This window comes from Gouania willdenowi, chromosome 22, assembly GCF_900634775.1.
Source record: "Gouania willdenowi chromosome 22, fGouWil2.1, whole genome shotgun sequence".
NCBI classification, from domain to species: domain Eukaryota; kingdom Metazoa; phylum Chordata; class Actinopteri; order Blenniiformes; family Gobiesocidae; genus Gouania; species Gouania willdenowi.
The window spans coordinates 12,759,425-12,784,308 of NC_041065.1; the positions used below are offsets into that span (position 1 = coordinate 12,759,425).

The 24,884-nt window shown below is 36.6% G+C and overlaps 1 protein-coding gene across 3 annotated transcripts; it reads right to left on the reverse strand.

Moving 5' to 3' along the window:
- kcnk10b (potassium channel, subfamily K, member 10b) lies at positions 1-22,957 on the reverse strand. 3 transcript variants are annotated; one of them, XM_028437878.1, is made up of 7 exons: positions 22,857-22,957; positions 17,039-17,457; positions 6,244-6,361; positions 4,895-4,959; positions 3,778-3,970; positions 3,560-3,702; positions 1-2,034 (listed from the first exon to the last, which is right to left on the reverse strand). In XM_028437878.1, the coding sequence occupies exons 1-7, from the start codon at positions 22,909-22,911 to the stop codon at positions 1,387-1,389; spliced, it is 1,641 nt and encodes a 546-aa protein (XP_028293679.1). In that variant the 5' UTR covers positions 22,912-22,957; the 3' UTR covers positions 1-1,386. The 3 variants fall into 3 exon arrangements, with proteins under 3 accessions (XP_028293679.1, XP_028293678.1, XP_028293680.1); XM_028437877.1 differs by having other exon boundaries at positions 4,895-5,055; XM_028437879.1 differs by lacking the exons at positions 3,560-3,702; positions 3,778-3,970 and having other exon boundaries at positions 4,895-5,055.
- Between the last annotated feature and the right edge of the window lie 1,927 nt (positions 22,958-24,884).

Consider the following 24,884-nt stretch of genomic DNA (forward strand, 5'->3'; position numbering starts at 1 on the left):
GCCACATTGAATGTAATTTTTCATCAAATAAGTTTAACAAACAGCCGCTGAACATGTCACAGGTCATGGTCAAGAAAAGGCTAATGTTATTGGATAGTTTGTTATTATAGTGTGTGTGTGTGTGTGTGTGTGTGTGTGTGTGTGTGTGTGTGTGTGTGTGTGTGTGTGTGTGTGTGCGTGTGTGTGTGTGAGCGCATGCAGGTGTGTTATCCTATTGGTAGATGGCAAAACCGTAAAAAAAAGTTACATAGGCAAATTTCGCATATTAAATCTCACAAAATGCCAATAAAAACACAGTTTCCTGTAATAACCTAAAACAAACTGAAAATGTAAGTTGTTTAGTTAATATTTTACAGTTCAATAAAAAAATAAAATAAATAATAATAATTTTAAGTGATGTAAACAATGGTGAAAACATGCTTGGTGAATACAGAAACAGAAGCATCACATTCAGTATTCAAAAGTTGACAGAAGCAGACCAAAGACTTATGTGATCATTTATATCTCATGTAGAAAAATTGAGTAAAAAAATCTATAACATGGCTGACAATCCTAAGAGTCAGTATGTACGCCCTGTCATAAATATTGGCAGCAATTATTAGCTTCTACTTTAGAAGAGCAACAACATGAGAACGAGCCTGTTTATTTAGTCCTATGCAGATTTAATTGCAAGCATTCATGTGAGTTTACACAAATGAGCCATGACATTATGAGGGAATAATGCTCATATTGCTAGTGTTGATCTAGATGGGAGACAACTGTAATGGTTCTGTTTCACTAACCATGCATAGTAATTAGTTTGTTGTACAACACACAGTATTCAAAGCCACGTAAGTGAAGTTGTACATGTCATCTTGGTACAGTAAATGCTCAGATTGTCTATCGATCGGGCTCAAGCCCAGCCTCCCACTCATCCATTCATTAAAATGTCCCAGTCCTTTTGAAACAGGCTAAAAATAGCCACTGCGGTATGAGAAGACAAATTGATAATCAATGATGTTTTGAAGATGGATGACATGAATTCAGTTCCCTGGTTCCCCTGTCCTCATTGTTGGAAAAATAAGATCTAGCATGAACAGATGGCTTTGCCTCATCGTCTCATGTGAGCCCTAAGGCCTGAGGTCCTTCTCAGCACATTTTTTCAGCGAACATCTGCAACGAGGTATTTTGACTCCAGCCTCTTCTGGATTTTCTGGCCTTTATAGTTTTTTGGCAGCATCCTCCTTCCATTGCTATGGCACAATGATAGCATTGTACTGTGAGCAGTTCCGGTCCATGCTTAGGAAACAGAAAGGCACAATTCTTGACAATTCAGTGCTTTTTTTTTTTTAATCTCTGTCACTATTTAGTCCTTGTCTAAGGCTGAAGTGTTCATCAATTTCAAACCTAATCACTCTCTTTATCTTTGGCTAAGTCTGGCATGAACTCGTTGAGCTTGGCGCGCTCCAACACATATTGAGACAGATTTGTCATGCTAGTGTTTCCCTGTTTTCTCTCAGCTTTTTCCAGATCTGGCTCCCCATTCTCCTCCTCTTCCATCCTCTCCCCACCAATCATTATGCTGCCATTGTTCATTCCAACACTAGCTCGCCGAACATCATCAGGAATGTTCCTCCGCAGTTCACGGTTCTTACTGCGTCTGGCCAGTTTGGTGAGGGATCCGAAGCGTAGGTGGAAGAGGTTCTCCTCAGACGAGGATGCGGTTCCTGGTGTTTGCTCGCTCCCCTGATTGTCGTACGCCTCACAGGCTCCCTTCAGCCTCAGGTTGTTCAGTTTGGTGTCGATGCTCTCCTGGGAGGCGGTTTTGAAACGACCCGCATCCAGACTGGCAAACATGGCCCGTTTTTCTGGTGACAGCATGTCGAGGGAACGAGCTCGCTGCTCCAGGCCCAGCTGACGGCGCTCCATACTGCGAATGGTGGCTGCCCTCTGGAGTTTGTCGTGGATCTCTACGCTTAAGCGTCGCCGAGTTTCACGAAACTCGGCTCGTACGTTTGCTTTCCATTCAGCTGCATGTGCTTTAATTTCCCCAACCTGTCGATGTGAAAAGAAAACTTCAGTTCGTTCACAAAAAACACATTCATGTTTCAATACAGATTGACCTCACTAGTTCTCTTGTCTGAGAAAATTCAGAGTATGTGTCTTTTTAGAACTGTTACCTGGATTACCTGATAAATCCAATTGACATCTATCAAAAAATAGCCAAATGCGAGAAAAATTCTTTACATGATTTAGTCGAAGGACTTTTTCACTCATCTAGCAGTTTACATTCTCTAAGCAGTCACACAACACCTCTATGGGATCATAATCATCTGGGTTCAGTGATAGATACAGTTGTGTGTCGTCTGCGCAGCTCTGATAATCAATCTTACAGTTCTGTAAAATTTGTCCTAAAGGAAGCATATAAAGGCTAAACAGAATGGGTCCAAGAACAGATCCCTGAGGAACCCCACAGGATACTGGTAATCTGTCAGATTCAAAGTTTCCAATGTTAACAAAGAAACTTCGCTCCTCTAAGTAGGACTTAAATCATTCCAGTACTTTTCCATTTAGTCCAACCCACATTTGCAAGATGTGCAACAAAATGTTATGGTCCACAGTGTCAAATGCAGCACTAAGATCCAATAGAATGAGAACAGACACTTTTCCCCAATCAGTAGCTGGGTTTCCATTTCAGATTTTCGCAAAATAAAAGCAATATTTCCGCTTTGAATGTGTTTCCACTGAAGGTTGTTTTGGGCAGGAGCTTCGCTTAACACTCAGTATTCCTTTGTTGTTCACGTCTAATGTGGCAGTAATGAATTTTAAGTATAATGCTAAGAAATGTCCCAATCTCCTCTTCTGTTTACACATACAGCGCCATGTTTTCTCTCAGAGAAGTAGTCATGTGACCAGGTACGTCACGTTCTGTGACTTTTGCGGAAAACGTGTTTCCATAGCACATTTGCGACACATTTCAATATCTAAACGTCAGAAATTCCTCCTCATGAAAGCGTAAAAACGTTTTCGCGATAGTTGAGTGTTTTTTAAAAATCAGTTTTTCTTGCGCTATCAGATTTTGGTAATGGAAACACAGGTACTGTTCAGCCTTATATCATTTAGCACGTTGATAAGGGCTTTTTCTGTGCTGTGATGAATTTATCGAATATTGTCTTGAAGGTTAAGAATTCTCTCAGTTGGTTGAAGACTATCTTTTCAATGATCTTAGTCATGAAAGGAAGGTTGCTGATTGGTCTATAGTTAGACAGTCTACAGCCTTGCCTTGACTATTATATAATATTATTATTAATGTTAATCCATCTGCTTTAATTTTGATGTTTGTCCAAGATCAGAAACCATGAACGCAGTGTGCTGTTCTAACATAGAATAGCTCTATCTTAGCTATTAATAGCGTGAACAGCTTGTGACAAGTCTTTCTGACAACCTCATAATCATGGAGATTCACTTACGAACAAAACGATGAACGGGAAGATTGCACAAGAGAAGCAATGGCTGAGTGATAGTTTATCTTACAGACATTTAAATGTAATTAAAGTCTATATAATGCAATAAAGCCCACCTCCTCTTTGGTCTTCTTAGAAAGCACTCGAAGCCAGTCTCCAATCATGCTAAGAACGGCCGCGAAGTACGCTAAACCCACAAGAATCCAGAACCACACCAGAGGCTTGTACCACTTCATGTAGTCAATGCCACGATTCCCACCTGTCACGGAATAGGAAGATTAACAACCGTTCTGTTGTTTACCAGCAGCGAACTTTTTAAAAAACAGACATCTACCTGCCACATAGTCTCCGATTCCCACTGTAGTGAGAGTGATGACAACAAAGTAGATGGCCTCCAGCGTGGTCCATCCTTCTATGTGTTTGAATATGACAGCAGGGATGGTGACGAAGACGATGCAGCCGGCCAGGATAAAGAGTATTACCGAGGTCACTCTTATCTTTGTTTGGCTAAACTGTTTGTGTTTTTGCTGAGGAAACAAAAATGTGCAAATTAATTACAAAAAAATAAATAAATAAAAAAACACTTAAGGAAATAAGTTTTATTACAATATATACTGTATATATATATATATATATGGTCTTGAAAATAATTTGAACAAAAATATGGCTACATATAATTAATATGGATTATTTTCTTTATTATTAAAAAAATATTTATAATAATTTCACATCAAATTATTCTTTATGAAGTGTACAAATATGGCTTTACAGTTATGTTCGTAAATTCAATTTTTTAAGCATAGCCCAAAAATATTATTCATTTTTAAGACAACAAAACTGAATAACTAAAAAAGGATTAACTAAATAAAACTTGTATTATTAATGCTACTAATACTACTATTCTATACATACAAGATCACTGACTATATAATAATAATAATAATAATAATAATAATAATATTTTTGAACATTTTTAAATCCAAGTTAAAAGCACTTTTTGTCTCTACTGCGTATGATTGAGAGGGATATTTTTAATCATATTATTGTTGATTTAATGTTTTTACTGCTGATTTCAAATGTTTTTACTGCTAATTTTAATGTTCTTATTGATTTTTAAGATGTTGAATGTTTTCTGTTGCACTTTTTGATTATGTAAAGCAGACTGAATTGCCTTATAATACTACTAAAACTACAATATAGTTAATATTATTTAAATAACTATCAATATTATTATTAAGTTATTATTATTATTGTTACTTGATTATTAATACTTCATCAACAATTAAAATGTCGTGCATGATATAAAAAAAAAAAGTAATAGAGAGATAAAGAGGTCAAACATATACTGTACATGTATTTAGCACCATGTATTTCAGAGTATTTTCTATACACTTACAGTATTTTCATAAAAGGAAGTTACCATTACATTGTAAATGAGATGTAGGGCTCACCCTGAATATTCTTTCCACTCTTAGGATGCTCTTAACAAATATGGTCCCCAGCTGGTCTCCAATCCCTGCCAACAAGAACCCAAAAAGAGGGATGCCAAATATGGCATAAAGGATGCAGAAGATTTTCCCGCCTACTGTGCTGGGAGCTATGTTTCCATAACCTGTTGGACACACGATAGGAAAACAAACAAAGCAACCAACATGACATTAGAGGCATAAACACATGCAACACAGGAGAAGAAGAGGTGATGGAAAGCAGAGGACAAGCAAGGCTTTGTCATGCAACATAATCAATTGGAGACCTGAGCAAAGGTCTGAGGTAAACAAGCTCTCACGGAGACAATAACTGGGTTCCTTGTAAAGAAAATTGCATTTATTCTAACTCTATATTAGAATTAAAAAAAAAGACGTGAAACAGAGCAGGCACTGTTTTCTCATTTGTCCGAGCTAATTGATTTTCACTTCTCATTTACCTCTTTACGCTGTCGCAGGTTTAAAAGAGATTATGGCATGTCTATCTAACCGTAATCCTTACTTTGATAGGGCATCATTTCAAAACTATATATCTAGATTTTGTATTTGCTGCATTTTATTATCTTTTTTTGTTTGTTTGAAAGTACTAGGGAGAACATGAAGACATGATATTGCATACTAGGGATGTCCCGATACAACTTTTTCATTTACAATGTGATACCGATATTGCAGCCTTGCGTATCGGCCGATACCGATATTGATCCGATATCAGCATGAATCATACAAACTTTTTTCTCTCTCTCTCTTTCTTTTCTTTAATAAAAAAATAATAATGACTTATTTTGTAGTGTAGAATGTTAGAAAAGGCTTGATCAAGTGATGTTACTCAAATGGAGAACAATAGTCAACAACAGTAGATATGAGAAAAACTGACCAATTTATTATTAACCAATTGGTTACAAAATTTTTACATAATATCTACAGTATTCTACAATTGAATTAAACAAATTTAAAAAAAAATTCAAACAGAAATTTGAATCCGATATCCAATATATCTAATATCGGGACACCCCTATTGCATACACAGGAATTACACTTTATGTTACAAATGCCAGAGCTTTGGTTTTTGCCAGAAGCATGAACTATGGTATTTTTAGGCATATATTTTTTTTTCTTAATAAATTAATTATTTTCTTCTCTTTTCCTTTGACTTACTTGCCTTGCTTTTCCAACCCTGCATGATAACTTTATGCTGTAAGTCTATGCGTAAATCTATCACCATCTCTCAACAGAACAAAAGCACCTATTTTTTTATTCTTTTATTTTGTCGTATCAACACAGCAAAGCCAAATCTGAGCCTGATCTAAAATGTTTACCTATTGTTGTGATGACTGTTCCAGCAAAGAAGAAGGCACTGCCAAGATCCCAGTAACTGGAATTGTACGACGTGTCTCCGATGGGCCGCACTCCTGCACTTACAGCATCGATGGCATGCTGGAAAAACAGGTTAAAAATAACAACTGTCAGAACAAAAGTGTGTGCTATCCATTTTATCAATTAATATATATCAACATATTTTCTTTTATTAAGAATAATACAATTCGTCAATTACATTTTTTGTGCAATTTTAAAGTATTAAAATGTATTCTGCTCAGAAAATGACTATTTTTTTTCTGAGTAAAGGTGTCTTTCAGGTTCATATATTGTTATGTAACCCTGCTTCTGATTGGGCAACACTTGTGAAAAAAGGAACAAATTGGCTGAGTCTGATCAGCTTTTAGGGATACTATGATTACAAAGAAGAGAGAAAAGCCCTTTATTACATGTCACTAGTATAGTGCCCGTTTGAAGAATGTATTCAGATAGTGGGAGGAGCTTAAGTAGAGTAGTCAATTATGGCCAAATGAGTATGTGTTTGAAGGTTGGATGTACAAAGAGGTGTACATACTCTGTACTCTATAGTGTTATAAAGGGGTTTAATTCTATGGGACATGCGCATGATAAATGTGTTTGGTTTTTTTTACTCATTTTTATATTTTTTTTATTTGTTGTATTTTTTCTGTAATGTATGTTTTTTTGGAGTCATTATGTGTATTTTTGTACAGTACTGTATGTTTTTTGGGTCATTTTGTGCATTTTTGTAGCCTTTTGGTATATTTTTGTACTTTTTGTACTTTGTATATCGTTTTTGTTTTATTTTACTCATTTAGTATATTTTTATTATAAATACTGTGTGTGCGTGCGTGCGTGTGTGGTACCATGAAAAATAAACGTTTTTTCAACTCATATCACTGGAACAATAACTCAAGCTTGTAAGTGAGATGTATCGCTGATTAAATGAGTGCAGCACTTGTAAGTTTTAACATTTTGTGACATGAATTTCTTAAATACAGACCTCCCACTGTTTTTCCTTTTAACAGGCCCTCTTTGCGAGGCATTCAATCTTACAATTTTACCATAAGTGCATAAAAATAAAGCAAAGATATAAAGATAATATGTTACATTTTTTAAACTATTATCTCATGTTAATATTTATTTTTGTTTGTACTGTCTGCTCTTGTATTATTATGTTGCTGCAAAAGTGAATTTTCCCCATAGAGAGACATAGTCTCCCAAACCTAAAATGTCTTTACTATATTTGTTTACATATATCCATGTGTTTATTGTATATATACACTATAAATATACTCAAATAGTTTTTATGGAACCATCCTTTGCAAGGGAAGTTATTGATCATTAATGTTTAATCATCATTGATTTAATTTTTTTAGTTAATGCCAAAAGTTATAAAATAATCATCCTTCTTTTCATAGAAAATACAATAGAGAAAAGGGTCAATATTACATTTTATTTAAGTGTGTATATGTTTATGTAGTGATTTATTCATTCACTTATATAACCCTTAATAAGTATCCTTTTAAAAGATACAGATATGCATAAAGGTAAACATATAAACAGCATTCTTTCACGTGTCTGTGGACGTGCAGCACAGCGAGTGGTGGAGCTCTTTCTGCACAATTTCACCCATAAACTAAATGGCTTTCCTCAGTGTCAGCCCCTGCCTTTGTTGCCTCAGTCTTGTCTTAATACCCAGATGTCTCATGTTGAACTACCATTTGCAGCACCATTATTTTCACTGATTGCATACTAATCTGCATTGCACTGCAGCCAATCTAATGCCTTGTGGGGTTTTTTCTCTTCTTCTAATATCTTTTATAAGAAACATTAGCCCTTCTGTTTTGAAATTTATGATAGAAAATGATTCCCTTTTTAAGTCCCAAGAGGCTCATTCACACAGATTCTCAAATCACTGAAGGTATCTCTTCGATAAGAAAAAGAAGCAGCGCTACTTCTCTAAACATTCTGGAGGAAATACTCTCCTGATTCCCCCCCTCCCCCACTTCTTTTTGATGAAAGGCACGTTCCTATTATGAAATATGTATGGTCTCCCATTGACATACATTTTAAAGCAGACAGAAGGAAGCAGGGCCACTTCTAAACCCATCGCTGCACATGCCTACTCATACCATTGCATGCATGTGATTACCTTAGCTCCATCCGCAGTGCCTGATAAAACTGATTCTTGTTTCTAAATTTAGTAAATTATTTCATGTTATGTCATGGATTTGGGACTAATTTGCTGGTATAAAAAGAAAGCGATAATTATATAATAAAATCCAAATAACCTAATTCTGGAGTCAAGGGATATCTAAAAATAGCTGCACAATATCTTTGAATTCTTTATAAGGGAGGCTATTTTTGTCGCGTCTCCCTCACAGCCAAGTTCACGCTGCTTAGAAATATGGAAAAATCCTCCTCTTTGCACGTGTCTACAGCACATTTATCAGCCACGCAAATATTGTTTTTTATTTTATTCATTTATATAATCAACAAACAGGCTCTCATATATATATATAAAAAAACCCTCCCATTTACCACTTAGTTCGCCAGATGAGCTAATGTGTTTTCCCTTCTCAGCAGCAGGATCATTAAAGAGCTGAAAAAGTCACTGCAGACTTTTAGCCTCCCAGTGCGTCTTTCCAACCCCACAGCAGGCAACAGAAGTGATTCCATCAGCAGGGGTGCTACGCGCTCTCCTTCACCCAACATCACTCTAACACTGAGCCAAGAAGATCAGCCAAAACAACATTCATATCTATGGATTCACCCCAACAACCTTGAGGCCTTGAGTAAAACTCTGATGCAACTTAATTGAAAAAAAACCTCATATATTTATCAAATTATTATTTTTCCAAACTATCTATATATCCCACTATTAGGTATATGTGAATAAAGGGTACATCCTGGTTGACTCTCTATAATAAACATATTTATTTATTTATTTATTATTTTCAAATAAAAGAAAAAAACAATATCAAAAACAGACATAGTCATCATAAACAAAATACAGTCACCCGTGTGCACAAAGAAATAAAACAAAACAAAAAGAAAATGAAAAACAAACCAAGGAAGGTGAACTGTTAACAATGACATGCATGTGCAGAAAGTTTACATGCTCGAAAAAAAATAGCAAGACGTTTAAACTTATATTACCCCCTTTTCACATAACAATCTTCAAGAAGTAGTTTTTTTTTTTATTTTATTTCTCTATGATAAAATGTATTTGCACCAATTAGGGCTGCTAAATTATAGAAAAAATTATAATCACGATTATTCCAATGATTATTTTTTGTCAACAAAAAAGTTATTTATTTTTTGTACAAAACAATGTAAAATATATTCTTGTGTAAGACCTTTTAATATGTGTTTATGTGTCTGTTTGTTTGTTTGATAACTATCTATCTATCTATCTATCTATCTATCTATCTATCTATCTATCTACGCTACACGTGAACCTAACCACTAGGAACAAAGCCCAAAACCATGCAGGCAGACCTGCTAATTCATGGTGTATCATGTTTTTCTATGTTGATAGCGATTTGAGATAACTTTTGCTGTAATTAGCGCTATATAAATAAAGTTGAATTGAATTGAAAATCCTTCAAACACTAAAATCAAGAATGTTCACTTTTGCATAAAACAAAACACTTCTTGCACGTGACGTGTCTTTACTCGAGGTCTTCATCATCAAACCCAAAGTGTTCCCACATAAGAGGATTTAACTTGCCTTGCTTGTTTACCAAGTGTTTTTGCTGCGTTTCTATGAAGGCAGATATGTTGCAAAATGTGACAGCTTGTAGAATGTGATGTGAGCTTGTGTATAAAAAATCCACACACGTGAAATACATTTTATGTCACAAATGATGAGAAAAAATGTAGAGACTGATATTTACACATAAAGTTACAGCTGCAAACTTGCAATCTAACATTGATTCACATATTTTTTAATTACTGGACTTGACCACTGCATCAGCTGTCAGCTCCCAATCCTCATCTCCACATAGCGTTTACCTAAATTTGTTCATAAATGACTCTAACAACCTTTTTCAAACAATCTGTGGAGGCAAATTTCAGCATCCTGCCTTTACGGTGAAGAAAAAATGACTTTGTTTCGGTCACATCACCGGCTGCTGCGCTAAAAAGACACAGCTCACTGTCTCCAAATCCTCGCTTCTGATTGGTCAATCCCACACATGGGGGAGTGGGGAGGGGAGGGGCCATTTCTACGAGCTTGAATCAGTTTTCTTACAGACGTCTCGCAAAATGTGTTGCAAAAGTCAAGCAGAAAAGTAGTTTGTGCTTCTGTAGCGGTAGATTGGAGAAGTTGTGGTTGTAAACAATCAATCAGTAATTAAAAAACATGTGAATAAATATTGGATTACAAGTTTGCAGCTGTAATTTTATGTGTAAATATCAGCCTGTACATTTTTTTTCCATCATTTGTGACGTTAAATGTATTTCACGTGTGTGGATTTTCTATACACAAGCTCACATCACGTTCTACAAGCTCTCACATTTTGCACCATATCTACCTTCATATGTTTCTCCTGCCATGTTTCAAGACATGAAAGGGTTAGGGTTATTAAGGTTAGAGTTACTCAAAGTTAGCATTAATAAACGTTTTTTTTTTTCTTTTTTCTCATGTGTGCCAAGTTTTATTCTTTGTAGATATCCTAAATCGTATTTACTGTATTTAGCAAATAAAACATATGTAATTGGACTGCTGCTCAGAGCTCTTGGCTTGACACCATCACTTCTACTGCTGCTCTGAGCAACAGTCCGATCCTGGTTGCCCGTATGTACATACAACCGGAGCTCTTCTTCTCTTTTTCACGCCGTCTACGAAACAGCAGAGATGGAACTGTCGCCCCCTGCGATCACAGATTTTTCAGGTCACAGATTTTGTTAATCAAAATTTGGTAAACAAAAGTGGTTTACATCGACTTTTTTTTTTTTTAACTTTTACTGATTTTTAGAGCAACCCAAAGCAGCACAAGTTGTAATTTTGACTGAAAAAGCTGCTAAATGATCCTGAATGCTTCACCTCCTATAGAACTCAGTGGACTAAAAGGGGCGATTGGCGTCATCAATGACGTCATTCCAACATGGCGGCGCACAGACTTGAAAACAGTGAAGTCGTCCCATTTTGAAAAGATAATAAAATGAAAATGGTGCAAAATAATGCGTTTTGTTAGGCATAGATCTTCTAATACAGACATATCAAAGGTTTTAGGCCACATTTGTAAAAATAGTGGAGGATCCCTTTAAAAGATTTTATTTACAAATATCATCTATAATAAGTTCTAAATTATCCAGGTGTTCATAAAGTGTAACATATTTCCGTTATTGCCATGTACCAGTTTTCTACAATTTCTTAAAATTGTTAAACTCAAAGTTGCTCTGGGTTTAATTGAGAATTTGCACCATTTTTTTTTTTTCGTGACATGTTTTATTTAAAAGTTGTATTTATTATGAGTGCTAAATTCTCCAGGTGTTCAAAGGTAACAGATTTCTCAGTATTCTATATGTTTCTACAGTATTCTACATACATAAAATATATGGAATTTGCTGGTTTAAAATCCCTGCCTTATTAATGAATTGACATTTTACCCTACTGATGATGTGTTGTTGCAATATTAATACTTTATTTAGTAGCATACTTCTTTAGTCATTTTTTTATTCAAGTAACTATACTTTTACTTGAGTAGTGAAGACTAGTACATTTTTGAAAATGCTTCTATAAGTCTGATGATGAAGGTTATCTGTCTCCATATATAGTTCCAATGCAGGGTGACAGACATTATGTTTGGTTTAGGGTTACATAAAGCTTATATGATGTCAGTATCATCTTGGCTTCACATCCCATCACATATGAGTCATTCAATAAGAAACCCAGGATAGCTGACTAAGTCCGTAAGGTCAACAGCCATATACGTAATAATTGCAACCTATGGGATGATGCTTGCAGAACACTCAGGATAATGAGAATGGCTGCCCAAATTTCATCCAGTCATCTATTTTCTCAGACTGTGGATGCGGCAGAAAGTCAGCCTTGACCTCTGTATCACTTTAGTTCCTCTGAAGGGATCAAAAAAAGTTTGCAGACCAGGTGAGAAATATAATACCTCCCAAAAACCACATTGCATTTGGGATCTTTAGAGAAATGTCATATACCAGCAGACAGAATGCTTGGGTAATAGAAACCCTACAGACTCCATGTAGAAGCTGCTATTTTTTGCCAATAAAATACCCCTTTTTTTCTTTTTTTTTCTTTGTGGCCAATTTTCATCCCAATTGTCACATCCACATTCACGGTTTGGATTTTTCCGGTTATATTTTGACACTTCCTGTTTGGTTTCTATTTTTTTTGTCATTCCAGGCTGCTTCACCCTCTGTTCAGCCTGTCCCATCAGTTTCCCCTGGGCTCCCAGCTGCCACGAATCAGTTGTTAGTCTGTCTATTTAGTTTAGCTCCTTCACTTTCTCTTTATGAGGTTGTTTGTGTTCTTTCCTGGCCAGTAATCCAGTGTTCTCCTAGTGACTAGATCTGATTCTGCCTGTTTTTGACCTGGTTTTTTGCCCCCTGGACGTTGCCTCTGCCTGCTCCTCTTGTACATCTGCTTGTGCTGACTGATTTCCCATGTACCAACCTGTTTTGTAATAAAACTCTGATCCTGGGTCCCGCATTTGAGATTATTTTCTGTCTGGTCCAGCACTACACCTTTTGCCAATAAATATACCTTTTTTTTCTATTTTTTGTCCATTTTTGCAAGTTCTTTTTGACACTAATTGTTTTGTTTTTTTCTCCTACATTTGACCTCTTTTTGTCCCACATTTTTGCGCTTTTACACTATTGTTTGCCACATTTGCCCTTTTTAACCATTGTTTGCCACATTTTGCTCATTTACACTACCCTTTGCCATTAACATACCACCAGTGATGTGCCATGACCACTAGGGTTGGGTAGGCACGTTGCAAATCGAGACAACCAATGACAATTCCATATGTTTCTGCTGGCAAGTGTTAATCAAACAAAATCGTAAAATACCATTAAAGAAACATAAGCAATTATTCAATATAGCCTCCATACTCTCCCAACAAGATATATCTCATGACATGGCAGCGCATCCGTTGTTTGTGTTGGAAACACAGAAACACGGAGAAAATGACAACAACAACTCAGAACAGCCTCAGTGAGGCGCATCCACAAAGCAAGTCCTTCCTTTTGTACCATTCACTGTGAAAAGTACCAATAATGTTCTGACCTTACTTTTGCTGAAGGTCTGGTAGCTCAGGTGTTGGTCTCCCATCTTTTAAAAGCTGTCATTTTTCCTCAAAAGAAAGTTTCTTTATCGTCTCTAGCGCGGTCATCCTGCCTGTAGTGTTATAATCCCACCCACAAGCTAGAGAACGTAGCAGCAGCCACGCTGTATCAATTCACTAATGCACTCTGAACTTACGTATAGCATTTAGCATAGCACAGTTAAGTTCAAAGGCAGTGTAGAGAGATGCCTTTTCATGTAAATGGTTTTCATCTTGGGGAACTAACTGCGCATGCGCAAACACATAAAAACAGCAGCAATGTGCTTTTGGAACAGGGTGTGGCCTCCTCCTGCCTTACAGCGGAGTGAGACTGTGTAGCCTCTCTGCCGGACCAGGAAATAGCGATGTTTAGTCATATGGTCTATGAAACACACAAAAAGCTGGCACTTTCAAATTTATAGGTACTGTAGGTTATCAGAAATTGAAAAAAAAAATATTACAATTAAAACAAATAATCAAAATATCAATTCACCCTTGAGTTGGCACTGCCTACCTTGCCTACCCTGACTGCACGTCACTGCATACCACCTGGTTCCTCTTTATTTGCCCATTTTTTGGCCCGTCTTGACTGCTTTTGGCCCATTTTAGTTACTTTACACTCTTTTCTTGCCACTTTTGGACCATTTTTGTCCACCTGTTACCATGTCTGCCTCCACTCGTTCGTCATAAAAAAAACCACTTTGGGTTGATGCCCGGTATGGCAGATGGCCAGTCCATCCCTGATGCAAGATTTTGTTCTTTTGGTCATTACCAAAAGTTAATGACGATATGTGTTGGCCAGAATCCAGTCTAGAGAAACAGACTGGATACCCCATAAAAGTCGTAATGGATCTTTTTTTTCTTCAGTTAAGAATTGTTGGGTCATGACTGTGAACCTGAAGATTTAAAGATACTACTACGACTAAAGGACATCAAATTTGTCATCAGACATCGTCAATCATCGTCTTGCCTTATAGCACCTCAGCCTTTCATCCGTCAGGTCTCATGACATGCTATCATAAGTAATCTAAAGATCATTTATCCAGGAGAGACACCACTCAGTGCTTCAGCTCCTGCCGCTGCTTTGAGCTGCAGGAAGTGTGTGACTGCAGGCCTGCGCGATGAATAATTGATTCCATCTGGGCTCCGGGCTCGCCACACAAAAGGTTTTAATTTCCACGCTTCTCTTTGGAGAAAAATGAGTATTGATTTTGACAAATTTGTTATAGTGTTTCTGTGGCTTGAAGGTTGGCCATCACATGGGGAGAGCAAAAGACATAAAAAGATTAAAAAAAATATGAAGGCCGTTCACTGGAACAAAGTGCCAAAATCAGGTTAAAGCATTCTGGTGGAAAGTGGAGCTTTTCAAAAATACATTTGGCTTTACTCTCAGGGAACACCTCAAGCCCTATGGCAGAGGATCCAAAAGTCTTGATTTTATATTACTTAAGAAAGCACATTTTCATCACAGAGTATTTTCTAACTGAGAATTATTTCTGAAATTGTTCCCAAAGGTTGCATTTGATTGATCACTGTTGTAGATTTTCTATCGTCGTACCTACTCACAAATCAAACCCTCCATTTAGCCCACTGCACAAAAACACATTAAAATCATTTTCTAATCTGGCTTCCAGTTGTATTTGTCAGCTTGATGCAGTGCCTTTAAATCTTGACCCTTAACTGTGACTCAGTGCGAAGCCAAAGAGCAGCACAAAGCGTTACAATCTGTGAATGTGTTAAGCATAGTTAAAAAAGCCATGTGATGCCAATGTGACAGAATATCAAAAGATAAAAATGTCTTCTAGTTTTCAACAATTTGTGCAAAGTTCTCGTTGTTTTAACATCATAAGCTTGGGGTAATATTCTTAAATTTCCAATACACATTTGGCTTGCATTAAATTTCCAACTGACATTTCTTTGCTTGGGGGACTTTGTAAAACTTGGCTCCACATTCAGAAAAAAGTCCAGTAGCGCTGCTGTGGCCATAAGGTTGTTTCCTTATTTAAAATGTGTGGGTGTTGTTAAATCTTCACTCATACCGTGCTGCTACACATTTTGTCCATGCTTCAGGATATTTAAATTCATCTTGCTTTACTGAATCGCTTTAAAAGCAGCAACCTTGACATCATATCATTTAGAATTTAGATACAATGCCTGTGGATGTGAAGTTTTTTTTACCCAACAATTGGATAAATGTTTTGTTATTAGACACCTTAGACTTAGAGCCTTTGGTGGTCTACTGTGGATTAAAAATAAATAAATATAAGACTGTAAATTGTCAAATGAAATGACAAATAAAATTTAAAGAAAAACACATCTGAATACATACGCTGATAACTACTTCATCAAGTGCACTTAAAAATAATATTTTGGTCCAAATCCAAAGTCGGATTTTAAAACAAATATTGATAAGAAAAGCGTTTCTGATTTTAAAATAAAGGTTTCAAAAATTATTTATATAAGCATTTTGACTTAGCTGCTGGAGATGATAACTAACATTTTTGAAACTCTTGACTATATTTCATCAATCTGACACCAAAAACACTGCCAAAGTAACATTTATGATGGTAGTTTCTGGTGTAATGCTGATTTTGTGGCTTTCCATGGAAACATGGAACATGCATGAAATGTAATGTCTCGCGAGGTGACGTGATGTCACAAGTAACGCCATAAACAATATTTATCATCCACTCACGTTAAAAGTTGTACATGCGCAGTAACTCATCTCTTCAATACGAGTCAATAAACGTCTCTGGGCGCAGCTTACCTGCGCCCAGAGACACTCTGCGGCTGCGCAGAGTTGAATGCAGCCACTCATTTACACAACAACCCCCTCCCGTCACGGGAGGGGCTGATGTCACAGTCGTCCGTCAAAAAGTGGCTTTGACAGGTGAAGCCATGGGACGATAGAAGGAGAAGCAAAATGAAGAAAGAGAAATGAAATAATTCTGCTTTCCCTGCTTTTTTTTATCTGAAAAACTAAATAAAAATAAAAACAAATTGCATTTCAAAAAGTATAATAACCCTAATAAACACTCACTCAGTCCATTGTATTTGTTCTTGCTTGTTTATGGGATTATGGCAATAAATTTGGTTAGTTTGAAAGCTGTGACTTGTGTGCAATTTTCCTTATTTATTTGTTGAAAGCTACACATACCCTGATCTTAGATTTTAGTGTATGTCTATTTTGAAGTTGTAGGTCAAAACAAATTTAGATTCAGCTTCTCATACTAAAACCTAATAAGACACAACTTTTAGCATCATTAAAATGATTTTTATATGTAATTTATTCATCCATTTCCATTTTACTGATTTCCACATTGCCTCACAAACTGTTCCTTCAGTGTTGATTAGAGCATTAAAATGCAGTGCATTGCACAGAGGTTGTGAAAACAGCTGGAGGAGGAAGAACGTGAAACTGTTAGCTCTCATGTATACATCTGTTTATCTCTCCTCCCCAGGCACTCACCTTGATGATGGCATCCAGCTCCTCTACACTAACACACCTGTGTCTGTGCAGGAAGGAAGCCTTTTCCAGTGTGATGCTCGTCTTCTGGTTGCTTTCAAACGGCTGCTCCAGAGCTCTGAACGCTAGACCCCCACACACCAAGTAGAGGACCACCACGATAAACACCGCCAGCACCGTCTTCCACTTCATCACTGAGTGGAGGGCGGCGGCGCTGGAGCCGTCACAGCTGGCGTCCATGCTGGCCACCACGCTGGCAGAGCGGGAGGAGATGGACAGGCGTGGCAGAGGACAGTGGCCATTGGCTTTGGGGTCGCAGCCCATTGGGTTCTGCATAGTGGCAACACTGGCCTGGACAAGACTGGACTTCACCATTCCAGGCTGGGCCTTTTTAGGAGGGACCAAGGTGGTCTGCACAGCCACTGAGAAACACAGAGTTGTAACAGTTAGTTTATGACAATTAAGGGTTTAAGGTAGTGTTTTATAATCTTGGGGTCATGATCCCATGTGGGGCTGCCTGTAATTTAAATGGGGTCGCCTGAAATGATTAGAAATTTGTTATAAAAATTACTCATTAAAAATATATTCTTTAAATTTAAAACAACACACAATATTAAAGCATAAAGTATCTTGCGGTTAGCGCTCCCCCTAAAGGTCCCTTTTGGTTATGTCACTGTTGTAAAAACTCTGCACCTTTGCTCTCTCAAGACAGTAGCAACTGATCACTGAAAAATCCTAATACAACAGTGACACTAAGGGTGCTTTCACACATATAGTCCCATGTGACCATGTGACCAGTATGAGGAAGAAAGACAAGTAAAATAAATGAATGATGTGGGACTAATACGGAAGAGAGTGTGGAAATGTGTGTGATGTGTTTGTTTGTGTGCTGACAAAGCGGCTCTGAAAATGGATGGATAGACAGATATTTGTGTGTGTGCTGCCTGATGGAGCGCTGGGTTGCGAATGTGTGCGTGCCTGTTGCCGAGACGACAGTGTGTGTGATTGCTGTGTGCCGCTGTTGAGCTGTCACTACATCGAGTTGCTCCGTTCCTCAGACAAAGGTCTTCTCTGGCTTTTTTTGGCTGGCTCCGCCATAACATAAGTGACAAAAGTGAATTTGTAGACCACCGTGTGCAGCCACGGGGCTGGTCATAATCAAGCATTAGTCTGTATTGGGCTGCCGTAAAGCAGTACGTCTTGCCACCGGGTCGGAGGCAGGAAAGTTGCAAGTGCGATTTTCTGGCCATAAACAGCAGGGAGAGATGAAAGACCCCCCAATCACCCCATAAACACTTGTATTACCCTCACAGGGACTATGAAGTTTTGAAGAGAAAGTTATTTCAGTATTTATGGTTGAATAGAACTTCGCTCTTTATAGGCCCTAATCTGATGCAAATAATAAAAACAGAAACCATGAAACAATAATTTAAGAGTTCCTGGGTTCAAATCATAAATAAGCCCAGTTGTTTACTCTCATTCACCAGACAACCAAGAAACTAAAACCACGTGTGAAGTTTGCATGTTCTCCCCAGGCTTTGATTGGTTTTCTACGATCCTCCTCCCCCCAATTCAAAATCATGTGAATTATAATTATAATATAGTTCACAACAAGCACAGTTAGATGGATTGCTGAATGCGTCCTAACCCTAAACAAGCCATGCTACAGAACTCACTCACACATACTGTCCCAAATAGGAGAAAAAGGCAAAAGTGGTGCAATGTGCAGCTGTTTGTTAATAAATGTGCCTGTGTGTCATTTTGATTGAGTAAACGTCTTTCTGGTAAGACTTTATTGAGTTGAAAATAATGAGGTTTATATTGTTTTGCTATTTTGAGATAAAATATTGAGATATGAGTTTTGGTCCATATCGCCAAGCCCTACCCTGAACAGTTATAAGCTTATCAGAATAAGAATGCGTTTTAAACTAATAAGCAACAAAAAGTAAGACTTTTTTCCACATACAACTTTGCAACAAATGTTCGAATGTGGATCTTTCATTACCTTACCATTTACAGACTAAGAATTGTTTTTGGTTTCTTCAAATTACTTTTCTTTTTTTTTTATGGTTCCAGGAAGCAGAATGTAGAATCACATCTCAGAGTCTGCTCCCCAATAAAGCGTAAAATTGCTTCATTTAAGGCAAGGGAAGGCAAATTTGTATAGCGCATTTCATACATGAGGCAATTCAATGTGTTTTACATTAAAAAAAAGTGCAACAGAAAACATTTAACAGTTTAAAAATCAATAAGAACATTAAAATCAGCAGTAAAATCAACAATAATATGATTAAAAATCTCCCTCTCAGTCATATGCAGTAAATAAAAAGAGTGCCTTTAACTTGGATTTAAAAATGTTAACATTGGATGCTGACTTCCATTTTAAAAAAACAAATTCCCTGAAACTGAGTCAAAGTTTTAGAGACAATATCCCTGGAATACCAGGAAGTTGATGTGGAAATGGAGGTCATTTCTTATAGGAAATTATAGGATGTGGATGTTCTAACAATACGCTGCCTCTCGGTCATCTTCTTCTTGGTTTTCTTACGAATGCATGTGTGAAGCAGCGGGTCAGCACAGGATCGAACTGCCCAAAGGAGGCAGCCAAATATAGAGCCTTTTAATGTGTAAAAAGCACAGTATGGGCTTTTCACAGCACTGGCCTTCACCTCTTACACCCACACATCTCTCACTCGGTTGTATGAAGTGTTTCTGAGCAATGGCTGTACCTTGTTGTATGCTATAATCTGACTGGATGAGGTTGGAATGACACATGTGGGAGTTTTATCCTATAATAAGGCAAATATTTCGTAGCATATGCTTGACAAAGTGTGTAGAAATACACACACATTATAGACTAGTGCACACTGACAACAAAGCCAGCCCTGATGTGACAAGGACATCCGGGAAGTGGGTGTGACGCTCTGATCCAGCAGCTATGAATCTTGTTAGCTCATCCCCACATCATGAGTGAATCAATAACATCAAATTGATACAAGTGCATGAAGGTGCAAAACAGCCACTTTAAATATACGCGTCAAGGTGGAGGCTGCTATTTTTAGATCATGAGGTGTTTTCACAAATTATAGCCGGAAAGGTAGAGTAATAACACACCACTGTGTTCCACGTACATGTTCACAGACTGAGCACGTAGCCAGGGTTGGGGTCATTTATAAATGTAATTGCGCAATTGATAATTAATAACACTTATGCCGTAATTCTAATTGTAATTTTAAAAATCTGTTGCTGTCGTAATTATTTTTACATTGTAATTGAGTTTAGATATTTGTCTTTGTAGTTGGAATTGCCATGAAAACTATAAAAATTGTCAATTATGTTTTAATGCAAAACTGGGGAACCATGTTACAATTATATGTACAGTTATTAAAATAAGTTTCATATCAAGCTTTCCCACTTTTTACCGTTTTAAAATTGAAATCGAGTTGTATACTGACACAAAAAAAAGGTTCAGACGCCCACACAAAAAAAATAATAAAACCTATATTTTCATTAATTAGGAAGCCTAACAAGATAGCCATTAGATATGAAAGAAATTAGATGATAGATATTGGTTTTTAGTGTATTTTACAGCTGATTTAGATCCTGTTATCATAAGAGATGCTAACAGAAAGCTAACACAAGAGGAAGATTAACTTTTATGAGGTTATTCATTTCAGGCTCAGTAATTTTGATTAATTGTAAATTAACTTTAGTAATTGAGAATGTAATTGTAGCTGACTTTCTGAGGATGAAAATAATTGTAATTTAATTGTAATTGGTAAAAAAAAATGCTGGTCAGTGTAAACGTAATTGAATTGTCATTGAAAATGTAATTGTAACTGAAAAATGTAATTGACCCCAACCCTGCACATAGCCATTGACATTAATATCCCACTTTGAAATCAAGTGAGATAAGAGCAGAAAATGCTATATATATATATTTTTTTTTTTTTTTTTTTTAAACATGGTTATTAATGACGAATCGATCATAAATCAACACTTCCTTTCAAACACAAAGCAGCAGAGAGGACACCCTTTGGTTTTGCATCCCTACACTTCTGAAGCTTTGTTTCAATAATACAATATGTGAAACCGCTGACACAGCCTCACATTGATTTTTTTGGGGAGAAATTAAATTAGCCCTGAGTGAAATGCTTTTTATCTGAGCATCCGATGCTGTCTCACTGCCCTCGTACTCTGCTTTCAGCATGTGTGGACATGTTTTAAAAGGTTCTCGTGCATTCTTTTTAGTAAATATATGAATTACAAACCATAAAAAATTAAAAATGCGAAATGATGATGGGTAGGATGACTCTTATTAAATGAGTTACAAAAATGATGCTGACATTCAGCATATGTTCTCTTTGCAATAACAGCTTGACTACCAAAATATATTTGTTAAAGTAAATACATTAATATTATTATTATAATCATTATACATGCAACAGATATATAAGTAACAGTACACATGAATGCACTGAATTGCATCAGGTCTGTTATTGCAGTTACTTTGGACGGTGGTGAATCAGCTGTGTGTCAAGTTAGTCTGAATCCTGCAAAGAAACTAAATTATAGTGAATCCATTTCAAAATAAAACTCAAGAATATTCTTTAAGTCTGTAATTCTATATGAGACCTAAAATTTTAAATAAGACATCTGACCAAATTCAGCCCAATCATTTAAATTTAATTTTGTAGTAAATTAAAATTGATTTAACTGTACTTTTGATTTGACCGGGGTCTGTGTAAGCATTTAAACAGTTTTTCTCTTTAAAGCTTTGTCCGCATGTCTGTCGCATTAAATCACTGACTGAGTGTTTTCATCTCTACCTGCCTATCCAGTGCAGGGTCACTAACAACTCTATCTGTAAATAACGCACGGCAGAAACACCCCAGACAGGTCATCAGTCCATCTCAGTCACACAGTCATATTTACTTCAACAAACCACGTTTTTAAATGTGTCCAGAAAACCAAAGTTCAAATGTTCTTAGTGTGTACATACCATCTCATCTTGTATAGACATAAAACATGAATTAAGGCCCATCCTACTGCTACAGATGGGACAACCATTTATTTCTATTATCAATGTATTGTAGTGTAAATACTCACTAACAATTAGAATGTAAATGAAAATGTGGTGCATTACATTGAAACTGAAACTGTTGTTCATCCATCATTCACTTCACTCATTTCTTAAACTGTTTTAATCTCTGACCAAGACTCTAAATATTTTATTTCCTAATGTATAGCTGCTTTTGGAAAGAATTTTGTAACATGTGTTTTGAAAAGTGCTATATAAATAAAGTGTATTATTATTATTATAATAACAGTTGATATTTTTTACAGTATTTCTGTACAGTTTTGTAATTAGTAAGATCAAGTCTTAATGATGTCAACAATGAGCCATCATTTTTTATTTTATTTTTAGAACAAATAACAGGTAACTAAAAGAGCTTTCAGCAAGGTGTTTTTTAATTCTTATATTTTGTGCTTTTATTTTGACAACCTTTCACTTCCTTTATGGTTTTTTCGATGCTGTTAAAGCAACGCTTCCCGCATCCTTTATGCTACTGATGCTGAGGATGGATAATAAATGTTTAAAAACGTCTTTTTCTCATGTGTGGAATATATTACATCTCATTTTATATCCACTAACACCTAAAGCATGAAAATGATGGTGGAAAAACTCAAATTATTACCATTGTGTCTCAGGTTTCTCCGTTGAATGTTACTCCAGTCAATAGTACTACTTGAAATAACTACTTGAAATAACATTTGTTTCTCAAGTTAACAGACAAGAAAGAAAACAGGAAACACCAACCTTGTTCTGGGTCCCAGTTAACTTGTTTTCTTGGGTTTTCTATGGGAAATTTCATCTTTGATATCGTTCTGAGGCTTTATACTTGGAGAATGTCTGGCAACGTTAAAAAGCCAGGGAGAGAAAAAAAAAACAAGCAAAAGACTAAAATATGTTCTTTATCCTCGGCAGGTCATGTTTTCTGTGTAAGTGAGAGTAAATGGTAAAGAGAAATAAACGCAGTCCAGAGCCGCATTGTCTGCCCGGTGCTCGCGCACGCACACACACCCGCCCCTTGTCCTCTCCGCCGCGCCTGGACTCGTGTTGCCCGTCTCACACGCTTCTGATACCGTTTAAGAGCTGTCGCATTACAAACCACCTCCCATCAGGTCCGGAAAACACCGGCAGAACAGCGGTTAGATCCAGAAACCAAACACGGCGTCTTAAAACCAACTTTACGCACGCGTAAAAACCGCCGCCAGCGAGAACAAGGGAGAGATGCTCTGCTCTGCTCTGCTCTGTTCTCCTCCCTCTTTATCCTCACACAGCCCAGCTACACCTGCTCCCTTACTGGCTTTAAACCAATGCTCGTACCAGTTTGTGTAATTCCATTTTAAATACTTACTTCTGTAGTCTTTTTTTCACCCCCTTCTTTCTCTCTCCAAAAAAACGGGTTATCTTCTCAACCTTTGGCAACCGGCGAACGAGCACATGGCGCACGAGGACAAGTGAAAGATGTACACCGAGGCATTGGCAGACTTAAACCATTACATCATTACATTTATGGAAAACGGTGCATTATTTATGGACTTCCATGGTTGTAGACGTTCCCCTTCCTCCATCAGGTCGGATTCCCTCAAAGTGATGATAGAGCAGGATTCTAGGGTGGTGTCATGTCAATTTAATCATTAGATTTGTATTTTAAGGTCAAATCACTAAGACCACCATCCAATTGTATGTTATATTACATTTATTAAAATAAAAATAAAAATTAACCCACATTCAATATTACTAATATTATCTTAGCTATTTCATTCTACTGTGATGGACTGGCGCCCTGTCCAGGGTGTACAACTGTAACACCCAGTGTGAGCCGGATAGGCACATATTCTGAATATAGGATTATTTTATAGGGTGTAGCATGATTTCACGAAGATAATTATTTACAATAAATTCATTTTTTCTGACTTAAATGACATATTGAACGAGTACCAATTCATCTCATCACTTTTCAAGTCAAATAAAAATAATTGGAAAAAAAAAAAAATAATGATTATATTCTGAATGTAGTAACAAGTAACAATTCTTTTATGATAACTTCAACATGAACAAGTCGAAATCATCATCTCCTGGTGGGTAGTTTCCATATGTTTGAAGATTATCCTTGGAATCCATCTCTGACACCTGTCCGTAGGTTTTTGTTTTTTTTTTACGCGTTATCCAACGCGCATGCGCAATTCGCCATGTGCGCATGCCCCGCGTCGACCGTAGGATTATGTTGACGGTTTGGTTATTTACCACGACAGACCCCCGCAACGCTGAAATAGGAATAAGCGGGTCTGAAAACGGATGCATGGATAAATTGTATTCTATCATATCATGATTTGCCTTGACTTGTTCTCTCTTTATGTGTAAAACAGGCAAAAATGCAACGTTATAATTTAATGCATCAAATGCTGTACTACCAATTAAAGATATTCTTAATTTCATGGAAGAACCAAAATCACAAATGCAATTAAAATGCATTATAAACACAACATTTTGAAGAATTTTTTTATTTTTTTTATTTTTTTAATTCTAATTTGAAATATTCCTATTATACAATAAGGGTGTACGAAAAAATCGATTCGGCAATATATCGCAATATTTCACCTCACGATTATCGTATAGATCCAAAAAAAAAAAAAAAAAAAAACTCCAAATACATTTTTTTAATCATGTTTTTTAATGGAAAAAAAAAAAAAAAAAAAAAAAAAATTTCATTGCGCTAACATCTGCTCCTCCATGCATTTTAGCTTGGAAGTTAATTGCACTTTATTTTCATAAAACATA

What these genes read in the sequence shown, in the direction of transcription:
- kcnk10b (XM_028437877.1), bottom strand. Translation starts at nt 22,911, where the DNA reads ATGAAATTTCCCATAGAAAACCCAAGAAAACAAGTTAACTGGGACCCA. An exon ending in AACAGTCATCACAACAATAG is followed by an intron (nt 5,056 to 6,243) that starts GTAAACATTTTA and finishes TGTGTCCAACAG; the next exon opens with GTTATGGAAACATAGCTCCC. An exon ending in GAGTGGAAAGAATATTCAGG is followed by an intron (nt 3,971 to 4,894) that starts GTGAGCCCTACA and finishes TTGTTTCCTCAG; the next exon opens with CAAAAACACAAACAGTTTAG.